The sequence below is a fragment of the Equus asinus genome, chromosome 12 (assembly GCF_041296235.1).
Source record: "Equus asinus isolate D_3611 breed Donkey chromosome 12, EquAss-T2T_v2, whole genome shotgun sequence".
NCBI classification, from domain to species: domain Eukaryota; kingdom Metazoa; phylum Chordata; class Mammalia; order Perissodactyla; family Equidae; genus Equus; species Equus asinus.
In genome coordinates, this window is record NC_091801.1 from 82,491,755 (window position 1) to 82,513,074 (window position 21,320).

The 21,320-nt window shown below is 40.9% G+C and overlaps 1 protein-coding gene across 23 annotated transcripts in view; it reads right to left on the reverse strand.

Annotated features, from left to right (window-relative positions):
* PTK2 (protein tyrosine kinase 2) overlaps window positions 1-21,320 on the reverse strand; it is a 278,805-nt gene that overhangs the window by 174,222 nt on the left and 83,263 nt on the right. For all 23 annotated transcript variants that reach the window (XM_070481680.1, XM_070481679.1, XM_070481677.1 and 20 more), the window contains one exon: window positions 10,542-10,768. In XM_070481680.1, coding sequence (XP_070337781.1) covers window positions 10,542-10,736 — 195 coding nt within the window. In that variant the 5' untranslated portion in view covers window positions 10,737-10,768. The remainder of the gene's footprint in view (window positions 1-10,541; window positions 10,769-21,320) is intronic.

A 21,320-nucleotide genomic window follows, 5' to 3' on the forward strand; every position in this document is an offset into this window, starting at 1 on the left:
ATGGAAATTTAAAACACATTTCTGCAGCCCCACCTTTGCATCATCCCCAAACTTATCAAAGCATACCAGAAACTCTGTGGGCATCACTTGCTGAGGACTAGAACCAAGGGGGTTATACTTTCTGAACCAAGGAAGCATACTGTCTAAGAATGGGCTGCAACCTTAATATTATTTTTTAAAAACACACATTTAGGAGCCTACAATTAAGGCCACATTTCTGATAATATTGATGACATATGAAAAGTTAGTTGAAGTTGGCCCTAACCAATCTGCTCTTTGCTCTCTATACATCAGTATGCAGCAATCTACAATAGTCCCAATCTAATGCTTCCAATATGTGTGCCCCACCAGTTCAGAGGAGATGAAAACCACCTTTGGAGGAGCACATCGGGGAAGGCTCCCTAGAGATGGCTTTCTCCCTAGAGAAAGGGAAGCATTAGAATTGATTCTTGCCCTATACCTGCACAGGTGTGGAAGTCCTGTGCATGTATGTTTGAAAAGAGGCAGCAACACATGGAAGACTGACTTGGGAATATGACCGAAACCATGCGATGCCTTTACATGAGGATGTGCTAATCAGAATCCACTGTAATCTGCCCAGAATCTTAGGCCATTAGTAAGTCTCTAATGATGCTGATATTAACATGAAAATGTCTACTAATCAATATTGTCTATTAAAGAAAATCAACACCAGTTTTTAAAAATTAGCAATCAACTGAAGCTATCACATATAACTTATAAGACATCTTAAAAGTTCCTACACACAGTAAGTATTTCTTTATTACAGCACGATGTTGTCAATAATACAATTAAGGGTGTCCCCAGCCCTACGCATAAGAAAAGATAAATAACGTACTACACACAGAGACTGTCAAGAACCCAGTGTGTCCACACTAAGGGCAGGCCTGGTACCCGCATGAGGTTGACTTCCCTTTCAGATTACTCAATCCCTGGGACAAGTCTGTGTATCAAGCATGGGAGAGTAGAGGAAGGAGCATGGAAGGAGGGAGTAAATATGGGATCAGGGAGAAAGCACAAACCAAGGACCAGGCTGGGGGAATCAAAGACAATTTCACAACGACGATGAAGTCTCACAGAGACAGGAGGGATGTTTGCAGCCTAAGAACTCTGGGTGGAACTGAGAGAGGCATAAAACGTCCTTTCTGGCTTTTAGATTCAAGTCCTTGAATTTCTGAGAGGGCCACCGTGAATGACAGTGCAGGTTAGACCCTCCCATGGGCGCCCAGCCAAGGGGGCAGTGCGAGCCTAAACCCAGCCTGAGCTCCAGTTTTCAAATCTTGTGCCCTGGGGTGGGAGACCTGCCTAGAGGAGGGGACATCTTTTTCTAGTAATTCTCTCAAAGGCGACTTCTGCAGCTTCTCCTTGCCAACACACAAATCCCTGAGCTACAAATGATGGGAGCTGGCGCCTCTTTCAAATTCCCACAAAAGCGCCTTTGTCTCCCTGTCCCAGCTCTGCCAGTTCACTACCAAGTGTACACCACCTCCAGCTACCCCTGCACTACAGCCCAGGTCTGAGCGCGTCTTCTCTTGACTCCACAAAGCTCACTGTTACTACATTCCAGAGCAACCTCTCTGCTGTTAGGGCTACAATTCACGTTTCTCTCTCTCATTGTCTGAGTGCACTACGTCTATCCTTCCACGCCCAGACGCAGAGGGTGAGGCAGTGCACAAACCATTTCTTAGACCTGTATTGCCATCAACACCCTTGGAGGAATCCCACCTTGTCCGGGTGCGTTCCCTGAGGACCCCTTGCAAAGGGACCTCTGAACTCACGGGGCGCACACAGGGGCCCACCTGCAGAGAAGCAGTATCAACTGGAGAGGCTTAGTCCAGAACTGTGGTGCTTTTTAGAGGAAAAGCAGGTCCTGAGTTTTGGAGTTTCATGGAATAGAGAGAGTTTTAGTCAGTTCACTTGATCACACTGCCTGAAGACACCCAGAATGATTTCAACTTTGGGTTTGCAGAACAAAGATTTCCCATACTGTAGCACCTCAGGACTCCACACGTTGCAACTTTCACTCTCCATTAAAAAATGAAGCAATAAACACATAGACATTTCCTTTTATTTCATTTTTTGCTTTTTCATTATGCTTCCACATCACGTTCTATTTCTCATTCTCCAGTACTCTTATAAACCTCCCTTCTGACTTAATTTGGAGAGCAGCCAAGATTATGAATATACACGGTACTTAAATATTTGATGCTGAATGCATATACTCAGTAACTTAAATAATTTTGAGAACCAACTATTTGGTTCTGGACAACTGAACACATAACTTTGAGAACTAAATATTCAGTGAGGAATGCATACTCAACAAACACTACGATGCTACCACACAGAAACGCTACCACTTCCACATAACACACACATACATTAGTACATGTCTAGTATTTCTGGAATGCATACATTTAGAAAAGTGACTTCTCTAGGGAGATAACAGGACAAGGGTTTATAATATGCCACTAATGGTGGCTGAATTAAATTTAAATTTCTCATCCTGGTTTTAAAGGCTCACGACAATCTAGCCCTACAGTATATGAAATAATACTTAGCTACTCTGAAATTTCCGTTTATTCATTTAAATTACATCTCAGGCTTTGGAAACCCACAATTTTCCTGATTAAATTCTCATGTAAGACACTCACAGAGAAAGAATTCTTCTTAACGTTGAAATTAAAAAAAGCCAGTGTCTGCATCATACTTCTATCTTTTCAGGAACAGCATGCAGTGTACAGAGCCATTTTGCTACTGGTAGATAGTTATTTTCTTCATTTCCTTGTTTTGGGGGAGAAAGGGAGGTGGAAATGCAAAAATACTGCTATGAACAACTTTCTAGCTGTCATCATACACACGTAGAAGCATTGCTTAGAAACAGACACGCTGGGGCCGCCCCGTGGCCCAGTGGTTAAGTTTGCACACTTCAGCAGCCAAGTGTGTCAATGTTTCGGATCCTGGGTGTGGACATGGCACTGCTCATCAGGCCATGCTGAGGTGGTATTCCACACAGCAGGACCAGAGGGACCTACAATTATGTACCAGGGGGGTTTGAGGAGAAGAAGAAGGAAAAAAAAAAACACTAACAACAGATATTAGCTCAGATGCCAATCTTTAAAAAAAAAAAAAAGGTTTAGGGACCGGCCCAGTGGCGCAGCGGTTAAGTGTGCGCGTTCTGCTTCTCGGCAGCCCGGGGTTCGCCGGTTCAGATCCCGGGTGCGGACATGGCACCGCCTGGCACACCATGCTATGGTAGGCGTCCCATATATAAAGTAGAGGCAGATGGGCATGGATGTTAGCTCAGGGCCAGGCCTCCTCTGCAAAAAAGAGGAGGACTGGCAGTAGTTAGCTCAGGGCTAATCTACCTAAAAAAAAATAAAATTAAAAAAAAAAAAGGTTTATCAATTTAATGGACCAAAAAAAGGGAGAGGGCATTTCACTACTGTCATAATTACATTTCCCGAATTAACTTACTAGGGAGCTGAGGCTATAATTTTGTTTCTAAAGGTTCTTTTTATGATTTTGCTTGGTTCATCTTGGTCACTTATCTTTTAGACAGTGTCTGGAAAGAAATGACATTTTCCCATTGGTAGAAATTAGTCACGCAATCCTTTCCTTCATGTTTATTCATTTGTGAATGTTCACTCATTCATCAATGACCATCTAAAGTGCCCACTGCATGCATGGTGCTAGCAATACAACGATGAGTAAAATGTAATCCTTACCCTCAAAAGTCTCAGAGTCCAGTAGGAGAAAGACGGAATAATGAATACATGCAAAAGGGTAATAAGTGCGTGGGGAAGGTGGGAGGGAGGAACAAGACAAAAAAGAATATGTGATATTTTTAGCTACCTCATCACAGATAATTTGCAAGATTTGTTTATTTCGAGAGGAGATATCGGAGGCCATACGTATTTTTCTAACACTGTCCACGTCTTCTTCCTCCTAAGAATCACCAAGTAGCATCATCACTACTGATTTGTCTTTCATAACGTCCAGGGGTCATCTTTCTCAGTGCTTCTCTTCCAGACACTCCTCTCTTTTAGGAAACCAACAAGTTCCTACCATTCTTCTCTAATTGTGGCTCTACCGGTAGGAGCCTATCATTCAGTTACCAAAAACAAGATGCGGAAATCTAAACCCTCTTCTCCAACAGCTAGTACATCTCCTCCGCTTGGTTCAGTAGCAAACTAGGAGTCCTCCTGAAAATCCCCCAAGACAAAGTACGCACTTTGCTGGTCCACAGTCATTCCATTAGCTCCCTACCACTGCTGTAACAAATGACCATAAACTCAGGGGCTTAATGTAAAATGAACGTATTACTTTTCATTGCTGCAGATCACAAGTCTGAAATGGGTCGCACTGGGCTAAAATTAAGGTGTCAGCAGGGATGAGCTGCTTTCTGGAGGCTCCAGCTGGCCTTTTGCAGCTGCTAGAGGTGCCTGCATTCCTCGGCTCACGGTTGCCTTCCTTCATCTTCAAAGCCAGCAGTGCTGCATCTGACCCTTCTTCTGTAGTCCCCTCCCTCTGCCCACAGCCAGAAAAGGTCTGCTGCTTTTAAGGACTCATAATCTCTCCATCTCAAGGTCCTTAACCTTAGTCCCACCTGCAAAGTTCCTTTTTCCAGGTAAGGTCACATATGCCCAGGTTCTGGGGATTAGGATGTCGACAACTTTAGGGGCCATTATTCTGGCTGCCACAGTCACCAGATCTAAGGATTCAGTGATCAAGAATTCATTTTTCTCGTGCTCTGCTGTCTCATACTCTCCTTCTTAACATTGCTTTTGATTCTTTTTCCCCAACGTCTTTCTTTCCAGATGATACTTTCTACCCATTAAAAGAAGTTTAACTTTCTAACATCTCTGTAGTCCTTTCCTACACCAAAATTATTTGAATCCATAATGATCAGCGTTCAAGTTTTTAAGTGTGCACTCCCCTGCTCCTCTACCAGAGAGAACAGCTTACACTGATAAGATGCATAAGGCAGTGAGTGTTGACATCCGACAATAAACACTGGAGACCCGGGACCATTGCAGACAAACTCCTCCAGGCAACTGTCTCTGGCCGGACTCTGGGAAAACCGCCTGAAGGAGTCCTTCCCCTACAACTACCAGCCGTTCTTAGCACGGGACAGCTCTGCTCACGAACTCATACCTTCTGTAAACCCACAGAATTCCAAATTGTTTGTGTATTTTCCCATTCCAACCAGAAAACTGATTTTAAATTGATCAGAATGTTACTTTCTACTGCTATTGTTCCCATTACCAGCTTGGTAACAGTAATTAGCACTAATGCAACCAAGTATATTCACGTTTTAGCAAACTACGTGGACTGATTTTGGTTATTTACTGTTGCAGGTTCAGGTAATTACGTCAATATTTTTTTAGTGGCTCATGAGGAGTACTGAAACCTGAGAGTTTGCTATGTATTTAGAAAAGTTCAATAAGCCTGTTAGTGAATTTTAAGATGCTTTGAATGTGACAAGAATATTGTCCAAGAACTCAACTGCTACTTAATCTTTGGCAGCATTTTAATGTACTTGCCCAGATTTCGTGTCTGGGCATAAAAATGAGTTGTTTTAGGCCTTGCGATTTAACAAAAATAATAAGTAGGAATGAAGGTTTGATAGAAATATCACTAAGGCCAGGTATGGTTTTAGATAGGTGTAATCTCTGACGATCAATTCAATTTCTTTTGTGATTATTAGTCTATTAAGGCTTTCTACTTCTGCAACCAATTTTCCTAATTTATATTTCTCCATTTCTCCATTAGAAGTACTCCATTTCATCTAGGATATCAAACAGGCATTCAAAAAGGGATCTGTCAAGCACATGCTATGTGACTGCTGGCACTGCTGAAGATGCTGGTGACAACACCATGAAGCAGAAAGGGCCCTGCTGGCACAGAGCTTATAGTCCAGCGGAAGAAAGCAGATAACAAATGAGCAAACAAATCAAGAAACAAGACAATTTAAACTAGGAAAAAACACCTGAAGAAAATATAACAAAATAGGGTAATGGGGAACAGAAAAGTGGGGGAGAGGGAGCACTTTTGGGCTGGGGGGACAGGAGAGTGAGTGAGAGAGGACAGCTGTGGGAAACACGATGAGAATGGGTAACAAGAGCCAGATCCAGTAGGTCCCTGTACGCCACCGAAGGAATCTGGCTTTTCTCTGAGAGAAACATGGAATGACTGGAGGTTCTGAGCCAATTACTGATTAGAAGACTGGCATGTTAGAGAAACAGTCCAGGAAGCAGAGAGTAAGAGTGACCAGCAGGACAGAAGGTTGCAGGGCATGATGGGGAGAAGAGAGCGGAAGGGGCTCTTGAAGGACTTGAATGTTCACTCTAAATAAGACAGGAAGCCACTGGAAGGTTCTGAGTACAGGAGTGACGTAGTCTGGCTTTCATTTAAACAGACACAGGGGGCAAATGGGGAAAGTGGATGTCAGTTAGGAGACCATATGACAACGCATACGAGAGATGGTGGGGCTCAAAAAAAGGTGCAGCAGCGTAGGTCCTATGAAGCATGTGGATTCTAGGTATATCCTGGAGACAACGTGGGCAGGAGTAGCTAATGCACTGGATGTAGCGCATAAGCCAAAGAGGAGGAAAAGACGATTCCAAAGGCCCTAAGGGACTAAAAGGAGGGGAAACCCTTGTACTGAAGCACTGGGTCGTTCTTTTGGAGTAAGAAGTGTAAAGGCAGAGAAGAGGGGAGTTGATGCAGTTAGGCGGCAGTAAGGTCATAAATTTAGAATGAGACCAATCAGGACGGGTACACGTGTGGAGCAGGCGGAGCGGTGGATTACTCCACGGTCACAGCTTTAGGAGACTGTGAAGATGGAAGAGAGGTGCAGGAGACACGGCCCGCAGGGCAGCAGTGTGCTGGAGGGCCGCGGCCTCCTTCAGCCTCCTGCAGCAGTTCTTTCTGAGTTCACTTTTTTTCGTGCTCCATTATGTCATCTAGCTGTTTTTTCAAAGAGAGCCTAAGGTATCAACTTTCTACATCCTTCTTTCTCTACATATACCTTCATCCCACGTTTTCGTGACTGATAATCTACCTGATATAGACTTCTAAAGCACAAGTTATTTTCTGAGTCCTCTGAAGACAGTGTTCCAGTATTTTCTTGCATCTAGCATCACTGATGAAGAGTCTGACATAAATGTCATTCTTTTTCGTAAGTAGGGGATGTCTCTGGTAGAATTTGGAATTCTCTCTATACCCTTATTATTCTGAAGTACCACTACAGTGTTTCTGGATGACAAATCTTATTCAATATTGTCCATCACGGGTTAATTTCGGCTCTTCTGGACTGACTCCATATTGATCTCCAGAGTTGCCTGGAGCATGATACTGATACTTGGCAAAAGCTATGGCCAAGATAAGTGATGTCTGCAACCATGGGCTACCAATTATTTAGGGTCAGAACATACCAGCCTCTCAGTATTGTTTAGTAATCATAACTGGATTTATGACTTGCGCCTGATTTTGGTGGAACTTGGGGAGTCACACAGGTGAAGGCTGGTTACATAGACGGAAAATGTCCATCTGACAGACCCCACAAAGAGGCATTAGCCCTCCTTAGACTCAGGCGCTGCACAAGCAGGCCAGTGATGGTTTCTCAGTGTCTAAGGCCACGAGGCCTGACCTGAGATCTCCAGATCCCTGAGAACTGTTTTCCTACTGTTGCTGTTCTGCACACCTTGCCTGTAAAAGGTAGAGTCCTGTGAATCCTTCCAGCAACCAAACATTTAAGCTAATTAATGTATAATTAGCACATATACGTAAAAAGGAGTAAAATTTATTAATTGAAGCATGAGAAATAAAACCTCTGTAATGAATTACTACAAGAATTCAGATATTTTCCTGGTGAAAGTAAATCTTTCAACTCTTCCAAAGGTTTTGCTTCTTCTGAGTTAAGGAGTCTCTCTGATAATTACTGTCTACAGAGCACAACTGTCCAGAAGAAATATAATGCAAGCCACATATGTCATTTTAAAATTTCTAGTAGCCACAGTAAAAAAAAAAACAAGCAAATTCAATTTTAGTATTTTATTTAAACTAACATGTCAAGAACATTATTCTTTCCATACAATAGATATTTTACATTCTTTCACACTGAATCTTTGAAATCTGGTGTGCATTTTCACATTTACAAATCAATTCACACTAGCCACAGTGATGTGTTCCACAGTCGCACACGGCTACCGTATCGGGCAGTGTAGCAATAGAGTCTAAGACTGAATCTAATTATTCAGTAACTTTGCATAATAATAAGCTATCCTCTTCAGAAAATGGTTGGCATGGCTTCCTCTTTGCTACATTAAATTGTTTTTCTCCCAAGTGACCACACTCCCAATTTTAACTTACCCACCCCGCAACCTGACCCTGTTTCTGTTCTAAAGTCATCAGGCCCTCAAATGCTGCATGTTTCTTCCATTTTACTCTTGCCTATGCTAGTCTCTGTATCCATAATCTTCCTCTGTTTGATGCCTCTTCTTGGGGAGAAAGATGTTAGGACACGTTCTGCACTACTATTTTGTTCAGATGTGCAGATCTAGCCATTAATTTACAATTAAAATACTGCACCTTCAAATGTTATAGCATTAAATGAGAGTGGGTTATGAAAAGTGCCCACCTTCCATCACAGTGACCCAGTATCGCATGGATTTTATGCTGTACCAGGAAGGGCATGGTGAATCAATGCCAATGAAGAGTCCTCTGCCTCACGTTGAAAGTCATCAATTGATAAGAGTTATTAAATTTCAAACATTTTACTATGAAATAAAACAACTTGATTTTTGGCGACACAGATTTGCTTGTATTGATCTTCGTAAAAGTTTGACAAATATGTTCTCATAACTTATGTATTTGTATCTGGTTTAAACTTTTCTTCACAATATGAATGTTTTGATACCTGGCAAGTTTTTAATATTGGCTAAAGGGTGACCTGTGCCCAGCAATCACCTGTGTTCTCTTGTGGATTAATCCTTTCAATGGGCAGTAAGTTTGACTCTGAAACACTTTTGTCACGGAGTCTTTCCCAGGTGAATTTTCTGATACAACAAGTCTTGAACATTTGCTAAATGTCCTGTCAAATTCATAACCTGTGAAACGTTCCCCTCCTGTATAAATGCTCTGAACTTTATTGAGGCTAATGCAATGGTTTACAGAATTTCCTCATTCACGCTATTTGAAATTTACAAAGACTAGAACACACACACACACTAAGAGCCTTTCCATAAACGTTACATTTGCAAGGTTCTCTCAGTATGAATTATCTGATTAATGTTAAGACAGAACACTAGCTGCTAGCTTTTCTACCTGGGGATGGTGTTTATAAGGTTAAATATAAAACAAGAGAAAAACTAGAAAAAGCCAGCAAGCTTCATAAAAAGTTTGTAAAAAGAGACTATTATATTTCAGTTATAGCACATGAATAGACAGTAACACATATTTCAATCCTGAATGATTCTCCTCTTAATAATTAATCCATTTGAATAGTCAGTATTACAATATTACAGAGATAACAGAAAATTACATATAATTCAAATGTAATATTGTAGCCTTAAATCTAAATTCTACCAATCCCTTTATTTTACTTAAAAATAGTTAAGGCATATAAGTTAAAGAGTAGCAAATTACTTAGTTTCATTATTATAAAAGGAAAGGGGGTCAAAAAGACATATCTGTCTGTCCTAGTCACTGGACACCTGTCCTCCTCGCAGATGAAGATGGAGTAAGTGGAGGGGGCAGGGAGGAGGGGAGTTTCTTCAACATGATCAAGTAAACACTTCCTGAAAAGTTACACACTGCACTCAGTTTTCTGAAGTCACAGTGTTCCCTTCTCACCTCTCACTCTCAGGAACCTGTGCCTACAAAGCACTTCTCCCATGATTCTTCACCATGAGTTCTCACTCCCGAAAGGAAACCCCTGGAAACCCCTGCGGGCTACTACGCACTCCCTTCAGGCCCTGCCCCGCAGGCCTCCCCCGGGGAGCACTTCCTGCGCTGTCCTGTGCTAAGGCTGTGAGCACATCCCCAACAAGAGACTATAGGCTGTACGCACAGGGACTGTCTGTATCCCAGAACCCTGCCAGTATCTGGTACATAGAAGATTATCATGAGTTTTTGAAGAATCTATCCTATTTAGAGTCACACAAATATATTCAAAGTTACACTTTCTAGAAAATAATTTCTTACTGCATAAGTATGAGAAGATATTGTAATTGCTTTGTTTCCTTATACCCTTCAAAGAGTTAAAGAAAAGGAAACAGGAGAGAAAAACAAGTCAAAGGCACTATATAAATAATATATGATTCAGTTATTATTTTCCTAAGAAGTTTTACAACAATTAAAACTCTGGTCAGTCACATATTAACTGAATAAATACTATAAAGAAAAAGTTAACATCTCTGTAATATGGGAATAAAAATTATTACTTTATCTTTTTGTGGTATGTGCCAACAACACTTACCCTAAATAGACACTGAAGATGTCTCCGAGGAAAACGTACTTACCCTGACATCAGTAGCGTCTCCATGCCTGATAATACTGGCCCAAGTGGTTGGCTCACTGTTGCTTTCAAAGTAGTGAAAGACCTTTAACACTCGCTCCATTGCCCCAGGGGACCGTTCCACACCAGTACCTAGGTGAGTCTTGGTACTCGAATTCGGTGTGTGATTCAAGTTTGGGTCGAGGTAAGCAGCTGCCATTATTTTGCTAGATGCTAGGTATCTGTCATATTCTATAAGAGAAAAAAAATAATTTTTAGTGTGCAATATTTGGAATCTATTAATTAAAATGTGATATGCTGATACTTATATTAACAACACTGTTCTGTATTCTCTCCCTGCGCTATGTTATATGCAGAAGGGGAACTTGAGGAGAATTGGGGCCTATCTACCAAGATAATCACAGTATTCTCCCCATACCCAGAGCAGTACCTGATTCAGGGTAGCACAATAAATAGTTGTTAAACAAATTATTAAAAGGCCAGAAGTCCTAATTCAGCTCTGTCAAAAATTCACTGTGTTATCAATAAACAATGTAACTTAACCCCGTCTCCCCTTTTAAAAACATGGCCTTTAAATTTGTGGGAAAATCTCACAGGAAAGCCAAATAGGCTAATTTTGCAGCTTACTTTTGAAACCTTTTACATGATATACAAGTTCTTTCTTCATACAATAAAAATTCAATAAGAGGTCATTATATACACCAGGCATTGGTGATGAAAAAACTACAGTTAAAACAAGGTCCTCCCGCTTACTCAGTCACTTAGCAAGAGTCAGACTGAAAACAAAACCAAACCAAAAGGCATAAACAACTAAACTTTTTTTGAAGTGTGATAGGAGGACTTCCATTTGAATATAAGAGGACAGCTTGGGCAGGACTAAAACTCCCACTGAGAAAACTCAGAAAAGCCAGATTACAGAACAACTCAAACGATGGTTGAAGTCCGAGACATTCTGAGGCAACCAAGACAACAAGTGACCCGATGGAGACACAGATACTTAATGGCTGCCTTTTCCTAAGAGCATTTGCCAATTCTGGGTCTTCAAGAACCTGAAGATCCAAGAAAAAGCCAGTAATCCAACAGAAACCGGCAGAGTTTTCGGTAGTGAGGGACCCAATTATGAGGGCGAGGGGCCCGGATTCTGGTGAGAAGGACAGGATGGAGAACTGAGTCACACACTCTGCTGATTGTCACCAATCCTGAACCCGAGCCCAGAGGGAGCCTCTAAAAGCAGAGAGAAGCTGAAGACAGGCGGAGGGGGCTAGGAGTGCACCTGATTACCCTATGCCACTTTTGGCACCATGCAGAAGACCTAAACAGCACGATTAACACACTTGATCTAATTGACACAGAAAACACTACGCCCAATTGCAATTCATCTTTGCAAGTGAAATATTTACTAAATATGCACATGAAATATTTAAAGTTGACTAAATGCTGAGTGAAACACCAAGACTCAATAAATGTCAAAGAACTAAAATCATTCAGAGTATACTGTGTCTAGTGTTAAGCTGGACAACAACAAAAACTAGAAAATCCCAAACTGTCTCAAAATTAAGCAACATATTTCAAGTAACCCATTACCAGAAGGGAACTCAGAGTATTTTGAATTGAATGATACAATGGAAAGAAATATCAAAACTGGATGCAGATAGAGTTGTGCTTAGATTAAAATCTATACTTTTAAATGCATATATAGGAAATGAAGATCAGAAGTTAAGGATCTAAATATCCATATCCAACAGTACAATTTAGAAGCTGAACAAAATCAAGTTATTTCTTTGAAAAGAATAATAAACTGAAAGACCTCTAGCAAGACTAATGAAGGAAAAACAAAGAGGCAAAAACCAGCACTATCAAGGATGAAGGAGAACACCTAAGAGAATATTAATCATATGCTAAGAGGCAATGACGGAACACCAAAATACTAACAACAGAATATTATCAACAGCTTTATGCCAATGCATTGGAAAATTTGGATGCGTACAATTCCCTGCAAAGTACAACTTGCCAAAATCGAAACAAGAAATACAAAATCTAAATAGATCTATCAAAAACAATTTGTAATTAAAATTCTTCCCACAAAGGAATATTTGAATTCTTCCAACAACTTAAGGAAGAAATAATATTAATCTTACAGAAGTTCTTCCAGAGAACAAAAGGGAACATTTCCCAACTTGTTTTATGAGACTAGCAAAACAGGAAACAAAACCTGACAAGGACAGAATGAGAAAGGGTACAAATCAATCTTTCTTATGAACACAGGTGCAAAAATCTGAACAAAATATTAGCAAATTTAACCAAGTAATATTTTAAAAGAATAATATATTATGACCAAGAGGAGTTTATTTGAGGAATACAAAGGTGGTTAAACATTCAAAAAGCAATCAATGTTTACAGCAGCTTTATTCGTAATTACCAAAACCTGGAAGCAACCAAGATGTCCTTCAGCAGGTGAATGGATAAATAAATTTGGATACATCCAGACAATGGAATATTATTCAGCCATAAAAAGAAATGAGCGATGAAGCCATGAAAAGACATGGAGGAACCTTAAATGTACATTACTCAGTGAAAGAAGTCGATCTGAAGAGGCTGCATACTGCATGATTTCAACTGTGTAACATTCTGCAAAGGCGAAACCGTGGAGACAGTGAAAATGTCAGTGGACACAGAAGTTGGGGTGGGGGAGGGACAAACAGGTGAAGCGCAGAGGATTCTTAGGGCAGTGAAAACACCCTGTACGAGACTATAATGGTGGATACGTGTCACTGTGCATTTGTCCAAACCCACAGAATGTACAACACCAAGAGTGAACCCCAAGGGAAACTGTGGGCTCTGGATGCTTATGACGTGTCAGTGCAGGTTCACTGATTGTAACCAACGTCCCACTCTGGTGGGGGATGCTGATTATGGCGGAGGCTGTGCACATCTCCGTGGCAGGGGCATGTGGGAAATCGCTGTACCTTCCCCCTCAATTTTGTTGTGAACCTGAAACTGCTCAAAAAAGAAATATAGTCAAATTTTTTTAAAAAGCGATCAATATAAATTCATTGTATTTTCAGAAAGGAGAAGAACCATAGTTATCTTGATATATACAGAAAAAGCATCTGATAAAGTTTCCCAACCACTTATGATGAAAACTCTTAGAAAAGTAGAGATAGGAAGAAATTTCCTTAATCTGATGAAGAGTATCTACATTAAACTTAAATATTAGTGAAAAGAGTCCTTCTCCCCCTCAAGACTGGGAATAAGTCATGGACGCCCACCACTACCACTTCTAATATGACACTGCTCTGAAAGTCTTAGCCAGGTTCCACAGACAACAAAGAAGGAAGGAATAAAACTATTATATTCACAGACTACATGATTATGTACAAAGAAAATCTGTAAGAATCTACAGATAAACTACTAGAATTAATAAATGAATTTAGCAAGGCTGGTGGATCATCAAACAAAATCAACTGTACCTCTGATCATTTTAGCGACCTCTTTTACTCCAAATTAGATAACAAGAATGACTAATAAAGTATGATACTGACTGCTTCCTGAAAAGAACACTGCATCTCCAGAGTGGTCAGGAGGACGGATGGACTAGCGATGAAAAATCATTACTCACGACATCGCGCACGGCAAGGGAGAAGCTAAACCGAAAACACAACACAAGCTGAATACCTCTGTGGCCCAAAATCAATGGCAAAATTCTTCGTAAGTCTTCAAAAAGTAGGCTAAAACATTTTTTAAAAGATAAACCATTGTTAGAATGTTACCATCATAACAGTGAAGCAGTTTTCCATGATAAAATGTGAGGTTTTACAGTTTAGCACTGTCATCTATTTGTCAAAATCCTATCTGTCCTATAAATCCTCAAACTGGCAACACTTCCACCATCAGGCCCTCCCTCACTCCTCCAGATAGTTCTGTATTTGATTCCGTTAACCATCCACCTCCCCTGTTGGTGGCATTCGTGTTTGTCTTTCTGTTGGTCTCGAGGATTCTGAGATCCTGGCATCTGGGTCACGTCTTTGGCAGTCACAAAACCATGCTTTGGTCAGTTTGAGGGATGGTCTCCACTACGGAATGAGAAGTCCCGAGATCTGCTTTCTGCTACACTGACTATTCTGTTTCCAAACAATTAACAGAATTCTCTGTGGTGTTTGTGCGGTCCTGTATTTGCTTTTGACCCATGACTGAGGTTGTACAATTAACAGAATTCTCTGTGGTGTTTGTGCGGTCCTGTATTTGCTTCTGACCCATGACTGAGGTTGTACAATTAACAGAATTCTCTGTGGTGTTTGTGCGGTCCTGTATTTGCTTTTGACCCATGACTGAGGTTGCACGGTTGGGGCTGCCGATTCTCTGCGTCTCTAAGAGAAAGCCCTTCGCCCTCCTCACCAGAGAGGTAGGTTGTACAGGGTTTGTAATCGTAGCCCTCTGTAATCTGTGGCCACATGTATTTCCTAGACCTTTTCAAGATAAATCAGTCACAGGCATCTGCTACTTGTGTAAGCTACAGAATATCTTTTCCAAAAAACTATCAAAGAGGAGGAAATGAAAACATTTTAAAATCTGAAACTGATGTTACGTGGCTTAGATCCATACTCTTCAAACTATCTGTGGTGAAGGACCAGTTAAGTTTTGTTTTAATTTCCAACCTGTCACAGACCAATACTTTCATAAAATACAAAGAAAAGAAATTTCCAGAGAAATGAAATTTAAAAATAAAAGAACTACAAAAGCCAAGCACAAAACTTTATCATCAATTAACACAAGGTTTCTAGATGCTTACACAAATTCTACCTTTATTTTGTCCTAGATAGTTAACAATTCCAGAACCAACCCCAGTCTGCTGACCACACTTTGCCGAGTCCTGGCTCAGGCACCAGAGCGCTCTAACTTCTCCGCCAGACCAGCCGGTTTAAGTCACCACTGCAGCAGAGTGTCCAAGTGTTTACTGGAATGGGAACGCAGACGGCACGTCAGTGATCGCTGCTGGGCTGTCCAAAGTTTCAGGTCTCCCTCTAATTAACATAGGAAACATCTCAAGGCTTCTTGGTGACTAATTTTTTCTCTTCTTGGAAGAAGTAGGGCAGTCCCAAGTCAGAGTGTGAGGCAACAAGGTGTTGACAAACCTTGGAGCTGACTCGAGACTCATCCACACTCTGACATAAATGCTCCGTACAACAGCACATACAGAAGAGGCAGAAAAGTCCAAGGACGATAATGCACATCTTACTCCAGAGTTCTCTGGTTTATATTTGTTGTGCACACTAAGATCTCACCAAGATAGCAACCTCATTGTGCATGAAATATGCTAGCCCTTTAATAAAACTTGAGATGCTTGCCAGAATGCAAATTGATACAGCTCAATTTATTAAAAAACTAATGGGCCGGCCCCATGGCGGAGTGGGTAAGTTCACGTGATCCGCTTTGGAGGCCCAGGGTTTTGCAGGTTTGGATCCTGGGCACGGACATGGCACCACTCATCAGGCCACGCTGAGGTGGCGTCCCACATGCCACAACTAGAAGGACCCACAACTAAAATATACAACTGTGTACTGGGGGGATTTGGGAAGAAAGAAAAAGACTGACAACGGATGTTAGCTCAGGTGGCAATCTTTAAAAAAAAATTTAAGACATAGCAAGTCTGAAGAGTTTTTTAAGAATTTGGCAATGATCTTAGTTCAAGTAAATCCTTAAACTAGAATGGCCTAAAAGTTTTCTTACTCATGGTTCTTTTACACAACATTTGGGTTTCTCATAAAAAGTCTAATCTGAATATCTATGTTGATTTTACTAGACAGAGAAGCTAACATTAAATTATTTAGGGGCCGGCTCCGTGGCCGAGTGATTAAGTTCGCGCGCTCCGCTATGGCGGCCCAGGGTTCGGATCCTGGGTGCGGACATGGAACCGCTCGGCAGGCCACACTGAGGCAGCGTCCCACATCCCACAACTAGAAGAACCTGCAACTAAGATATACAACTATGTACTAGGGGGTTTGGGAAGACAAAGCAGGAAAAAAAAAAAAAAAGATTGGCAACAGTTGTTAGCTCAGGTGCTAATCATTAACAAAACAATTTTTTAAATAAATAAATAAACAATTTAAATGTTTACTATTATAGTATCAATGTGTGGCAGCTTATGTTTTTCCAAAAGTAGCTGTAACAGTATTTCCCATTCCCAATGCTCTTCTTCCACTGTGACTTGGGTACACCTTTCAAGAGGTGGAGTCTACATTCCTTCAACTTGAATCTGGGTGGGCTTCTGAATATAAAACCCAAATTAATAAAGTGTTAAGGTAAACGTATGTTAAATCTCAAGTTAAAAGCGTTAAGTGTATCCTAACCTACTTGTGTATATTTAAACTCAGACACACAGAAGTATATTAAAATTACTAAGGAAAAGTTGCAAATGATAAAGAAAAGCAACAGTTCCAAAGACCTGACACACCCAGCTAGCTATGGTAGTCCACTGACGGCCGCTGGACAAAAGGGTTATCTGTTCTCTTACAAAAGGAGGAAAATCTAGAAATAATTTTAAGTAATGTTTTCCATATATCTAATTAACTCCCAAAGCAAATGGTAAAGAGATTCTCTCTTGGGATCCTCCAGATAAAGGACTGATCTTTTACTTTCTTAATAAACTACTACAGTAACTTTCTACGTTGGGCATTTCCAACACTGCTAAATCTTTCTCATTTTTTGGACTTGAAAAACACAAGACTGTCCTTTAAGTGCTTTTATGCTACAACACAGATGAACCTTGAAGACACTATGCTAAGTAAAAGAAGCCACAGAAAAGGCCATATGTTATACGATTCCATTTACATGAAAAGTCCACAATAGGCAAATCTAGAGAGACAGAAAGTAGGGAAGTGGTTGCCAGAGGCTGTGGGGAGGGAAGACGGGGAGTGACCAGTAAGGGGCATGTGGTTTCTTTTGGGAGGGATGGAGCTGGAGAGCGGTGATGGTTCCACAACCTTGCACATATACTTAAAACCACTGAATGGTACGCTCCAAAATGGTGAATTTTATGTTACGTGAATTTTATATCAATTTTAAAAATTGGTTTCAAAAACTACATTTTTCCATGGCTCCAAACTTTTAAAAACCAACAATACTAAGCGTTGACAAAGATGGAGAGCATCCAGAGCTTTTATACACTGTTAGCTGGGGCACAATCTGACACAGGCATTTTGGGAAACCATTTCTCCTATAGCTGAAGAGATTTATACCCTATGACCAGCCCTTTCACTCTTAAGTATACGCCAAAGAAAAGCACATACACATCTTCACCAAAAGACACACGTAATATTCACGGCGGCAATATTCACAGTAGTTCAAAACTGGAAAAAAAACCCCCAAACATCCATCAAGAATAAAGTAAACTGTGGTCTATTCTTAAACAGAATACCATACAGCAACAAAAAATGAGTAAGTGCTACATGCATCAACATGAGTGAATCTCACAGACATTGTAAGAGGCAAAAGAAAATCTAAAATTCAACAAGAGGCAAACTGAGCCATGGGGACAGAAATCAATGCTGGTTACCTTTCCAAGGATATTGACTACAAGGGACCACGAGGGAGGCTGCTGAGAGCTGGTAACACTCTAAACATCGATATGGAAGGTAGCAGTAAAAACTGCACCACAATATACGTGATGTGTGCATTTTACAGTATGCATCCTACACTTCAATTATACACCTTTATTTACAAAAACGAGAACAAAAAGGTTTGCCAGAAGACTCTTATCCAACAATTGACCAAAAGCAACATGCAAAGCCAAAGTGCCCTGGCTAAAATTAATTGCCTGAGCCACTGTTATCAATCCAGCAAAGCAGCAACTCACATGGGCACATTTAATAAATGCCAACTGTTATATATTTTTGCATTTCTGCCTCTGCCTCTCTTCGAATTTACCCACATGCTATTTAGCAAAACAAGTAAAATGAGTGATGCTGGCAAATACCAAATTACTTTTCATTTACCATCTTCCATGGAAGGAGTTCTTAACTGTGTTTATGCATATATGGACATACTACGCACATATCTGCATACTGACGACAAACGCCTTTGAGAATTTGTTGAAAAATATGGACATTTTCTCCAGAAAATGCATAGACATTAATAGCACAAAATTTTGTATATGACTCAAAGTTTATGGATCCCCTAAAACTCACCCATGGACCCCAGCTCTAAGATCAACAGTCCCACCAAGGGAGGCAAATATCTGCCAGTACCAACATTCATTACAAATAATTAAAACTGCCATTCACTGAGTGGCTCTACATGCAAGGCAAAGACATACATTATCTCATCAAATTTCATTTTCACCATGACTGTTAGAGGTGGGTGGTACTAGCTCCATTTTGCAGATATAAAAGTCTGGGATGAAAGACAGTCTGTATTCCAAGGACGCGAAGTTATTCAGTGGTTGGGCTGCAACTGTGTGAGACCGAAGCTTTAAAAACTCTTTCAGTTAAGATACATTATCCATCTAAATACCAAGGAGCCCCTTAAGCCAAGTGGAACAATGTTCTCTGCCCCTAAAATCCTAAAGCTCAGTGAAGCAGTCCACTTTACTCAGTATGTGCGCATGCACACACACACAATTGTTCACTACTGCAGTCACAACAACGCTAGGAATGACTAAATGTGTACTGACGGATGAATGAATGAAAGGAAGAATGTTGTCTAACGCAGATTCCGTTAGCCCTGCACAAGAAATTTCATGGGGCAATCTGGCGGATCTGCTGCAACTTCTCTGGGATTGATTGGCAATGGGAAGAGTAAGAATGCAGGAGGAAGTCTATTTCCTTATCAGTCCTGGTGTCATTCAATAAATGGCAGCTAACATGATGAAGAAGAATGGATGTAACGGGCGCTAGATGGAACAGCTGCTTGGACAGCTGGGTGGGAGGCTGGGTGAATCTGTGTCCACAACATGACCCCCAAGTCTCCTGGAAATCACCATAGCAAGGACTATCTCCCTGGAGCCAGGCTGAGTAAGTCTGTGCCTGATTCCTGATTACTTCTACTGAGCACATAAATCACGATATACTTTCTCAAACACTTCTTTGTTACTAACTGTAAATCTCTCAAATGAAATAAACATAGTTAAGATATTTTTCTGCAATATTATTTTCTAATTAAATTATATACTTAAAGATGTAAAGTAAAATAGAATTTATTAAAGCAGATGTTCAAAATCAACATAGAAAACCAACATTAAATAATTTCTTCAGCATTTAAGTTTATATCTAATATACTGCACATAGCACCAAAAAGTTTTCCTTAGAAAAACCCCATCTCAGTAAGATTCCCTCAAACAGTAGAAAAATCATGAGGATTTTCGCTGGGGGATGGGGTGCTTCTACTGCCCCTCTTCTTTACAGATGTACTTGGCCCACACAAGCTTCAAAGCTTCCATGTTCTCCTTGTCTTGTTCCACAATCATATTCCACAGCACTCTTACCTAACAGAGTTCCCATTTTCCCCAAATTTCCTTGGTATCTTCTGTTCTTAGCATTCTTTCAAATGACTCCTTGATTCACTGCAATTATCTCCAGGCATGGTACTCTGTACTGGGTCTCAGACCCTTGGGACAAGGAGAGACAGTCAAGTAGGAATCCACCCCTTCGTGCCTCTTAACTCTCTCACATTTGCTCCCAGTCAAAGCCACTTACCAACCTGAAGGAGGTTTGAAAACCGAGTCTAGCCCTCCCTAATGTTTAGACATAGGGGAGATAAGGAGGAACCCAGAGGAAATTAAGAAGCTGAAGCCAGTAGGTTAGCAGGTAAACCAAGAACAATTGCAAATGTTTCCAGAAGAAAGAGGTGTCAACGCATTACCTGGCCAAAACAGGAACTTCTGCACTTGGTCACTGAGAAGACACTGTGACCCTGAGACAGTGCTTTCAGCACAGCGAATGGTGGGGAGAAAGGCCTGATGAGAGCGGGCTCCACCGGGTCTGTCAAGAAAGGCGGTACAGACAAGAAACAGAAGGAACTCACAGCCTTTTGCTGCAAAGGGGAGCAAAGACACGGGGCTACCTGAAGAGAACGTGGGGTCTCCCTCCTGGCCCTGTTGTCTGGCATATCAAGGCCACATAACAATGCACTGACTAGGTCAGTGTGATTTTGCAGATGTTCACTAAATACAAAACTAAAATACATCACTTTACCCAAAGATAGCCTATGCCTAACCTCTATTAAATAAGACAAAATTGAGTCAAGTTTTACAAGGTAAAAAACATAAACAAAAAGGCTTTTACTGAATATTGCCAATGAGTTAGGTACCTAAATAGGTTTGTTATATACATTATCTCATTTAATCCTGATACAAATCCTAAGTAGTAAACATTAACCCCAATAACAAAGAGGAAATCCGAGACTCAAAAACGAGGGAGTAACAGGGTCTGCATTACCCCCACCCTTAAACAACTACAAAACTGCCCTAAACACAGGAAACGGCTGTTTCCAGACACTGGACACAGGCAACACGGAACTGTGACCCCTGAAGGAGGGACACAGACAAGTGAGACCTGGCTCTCTGCCAGGAGGCAATTTCTGGTCTGTAGCACAGAGAGGGCAACCAAACAGAGCCTGGAGAGCTCAAGGAGAACATGGAGGCAGGGCAACTAGAATCCAGCAGGAGTCACGCCAGAGAGAAGTTCCAAACTCTCCCTGGAGCTCCCCTTGAACGTTTGGGCAGGAATTCATTAGTTCATTAAAATAGTCTTGTCTAGTAGTTCACAATGAAAAAATTAATAGCTTCTAA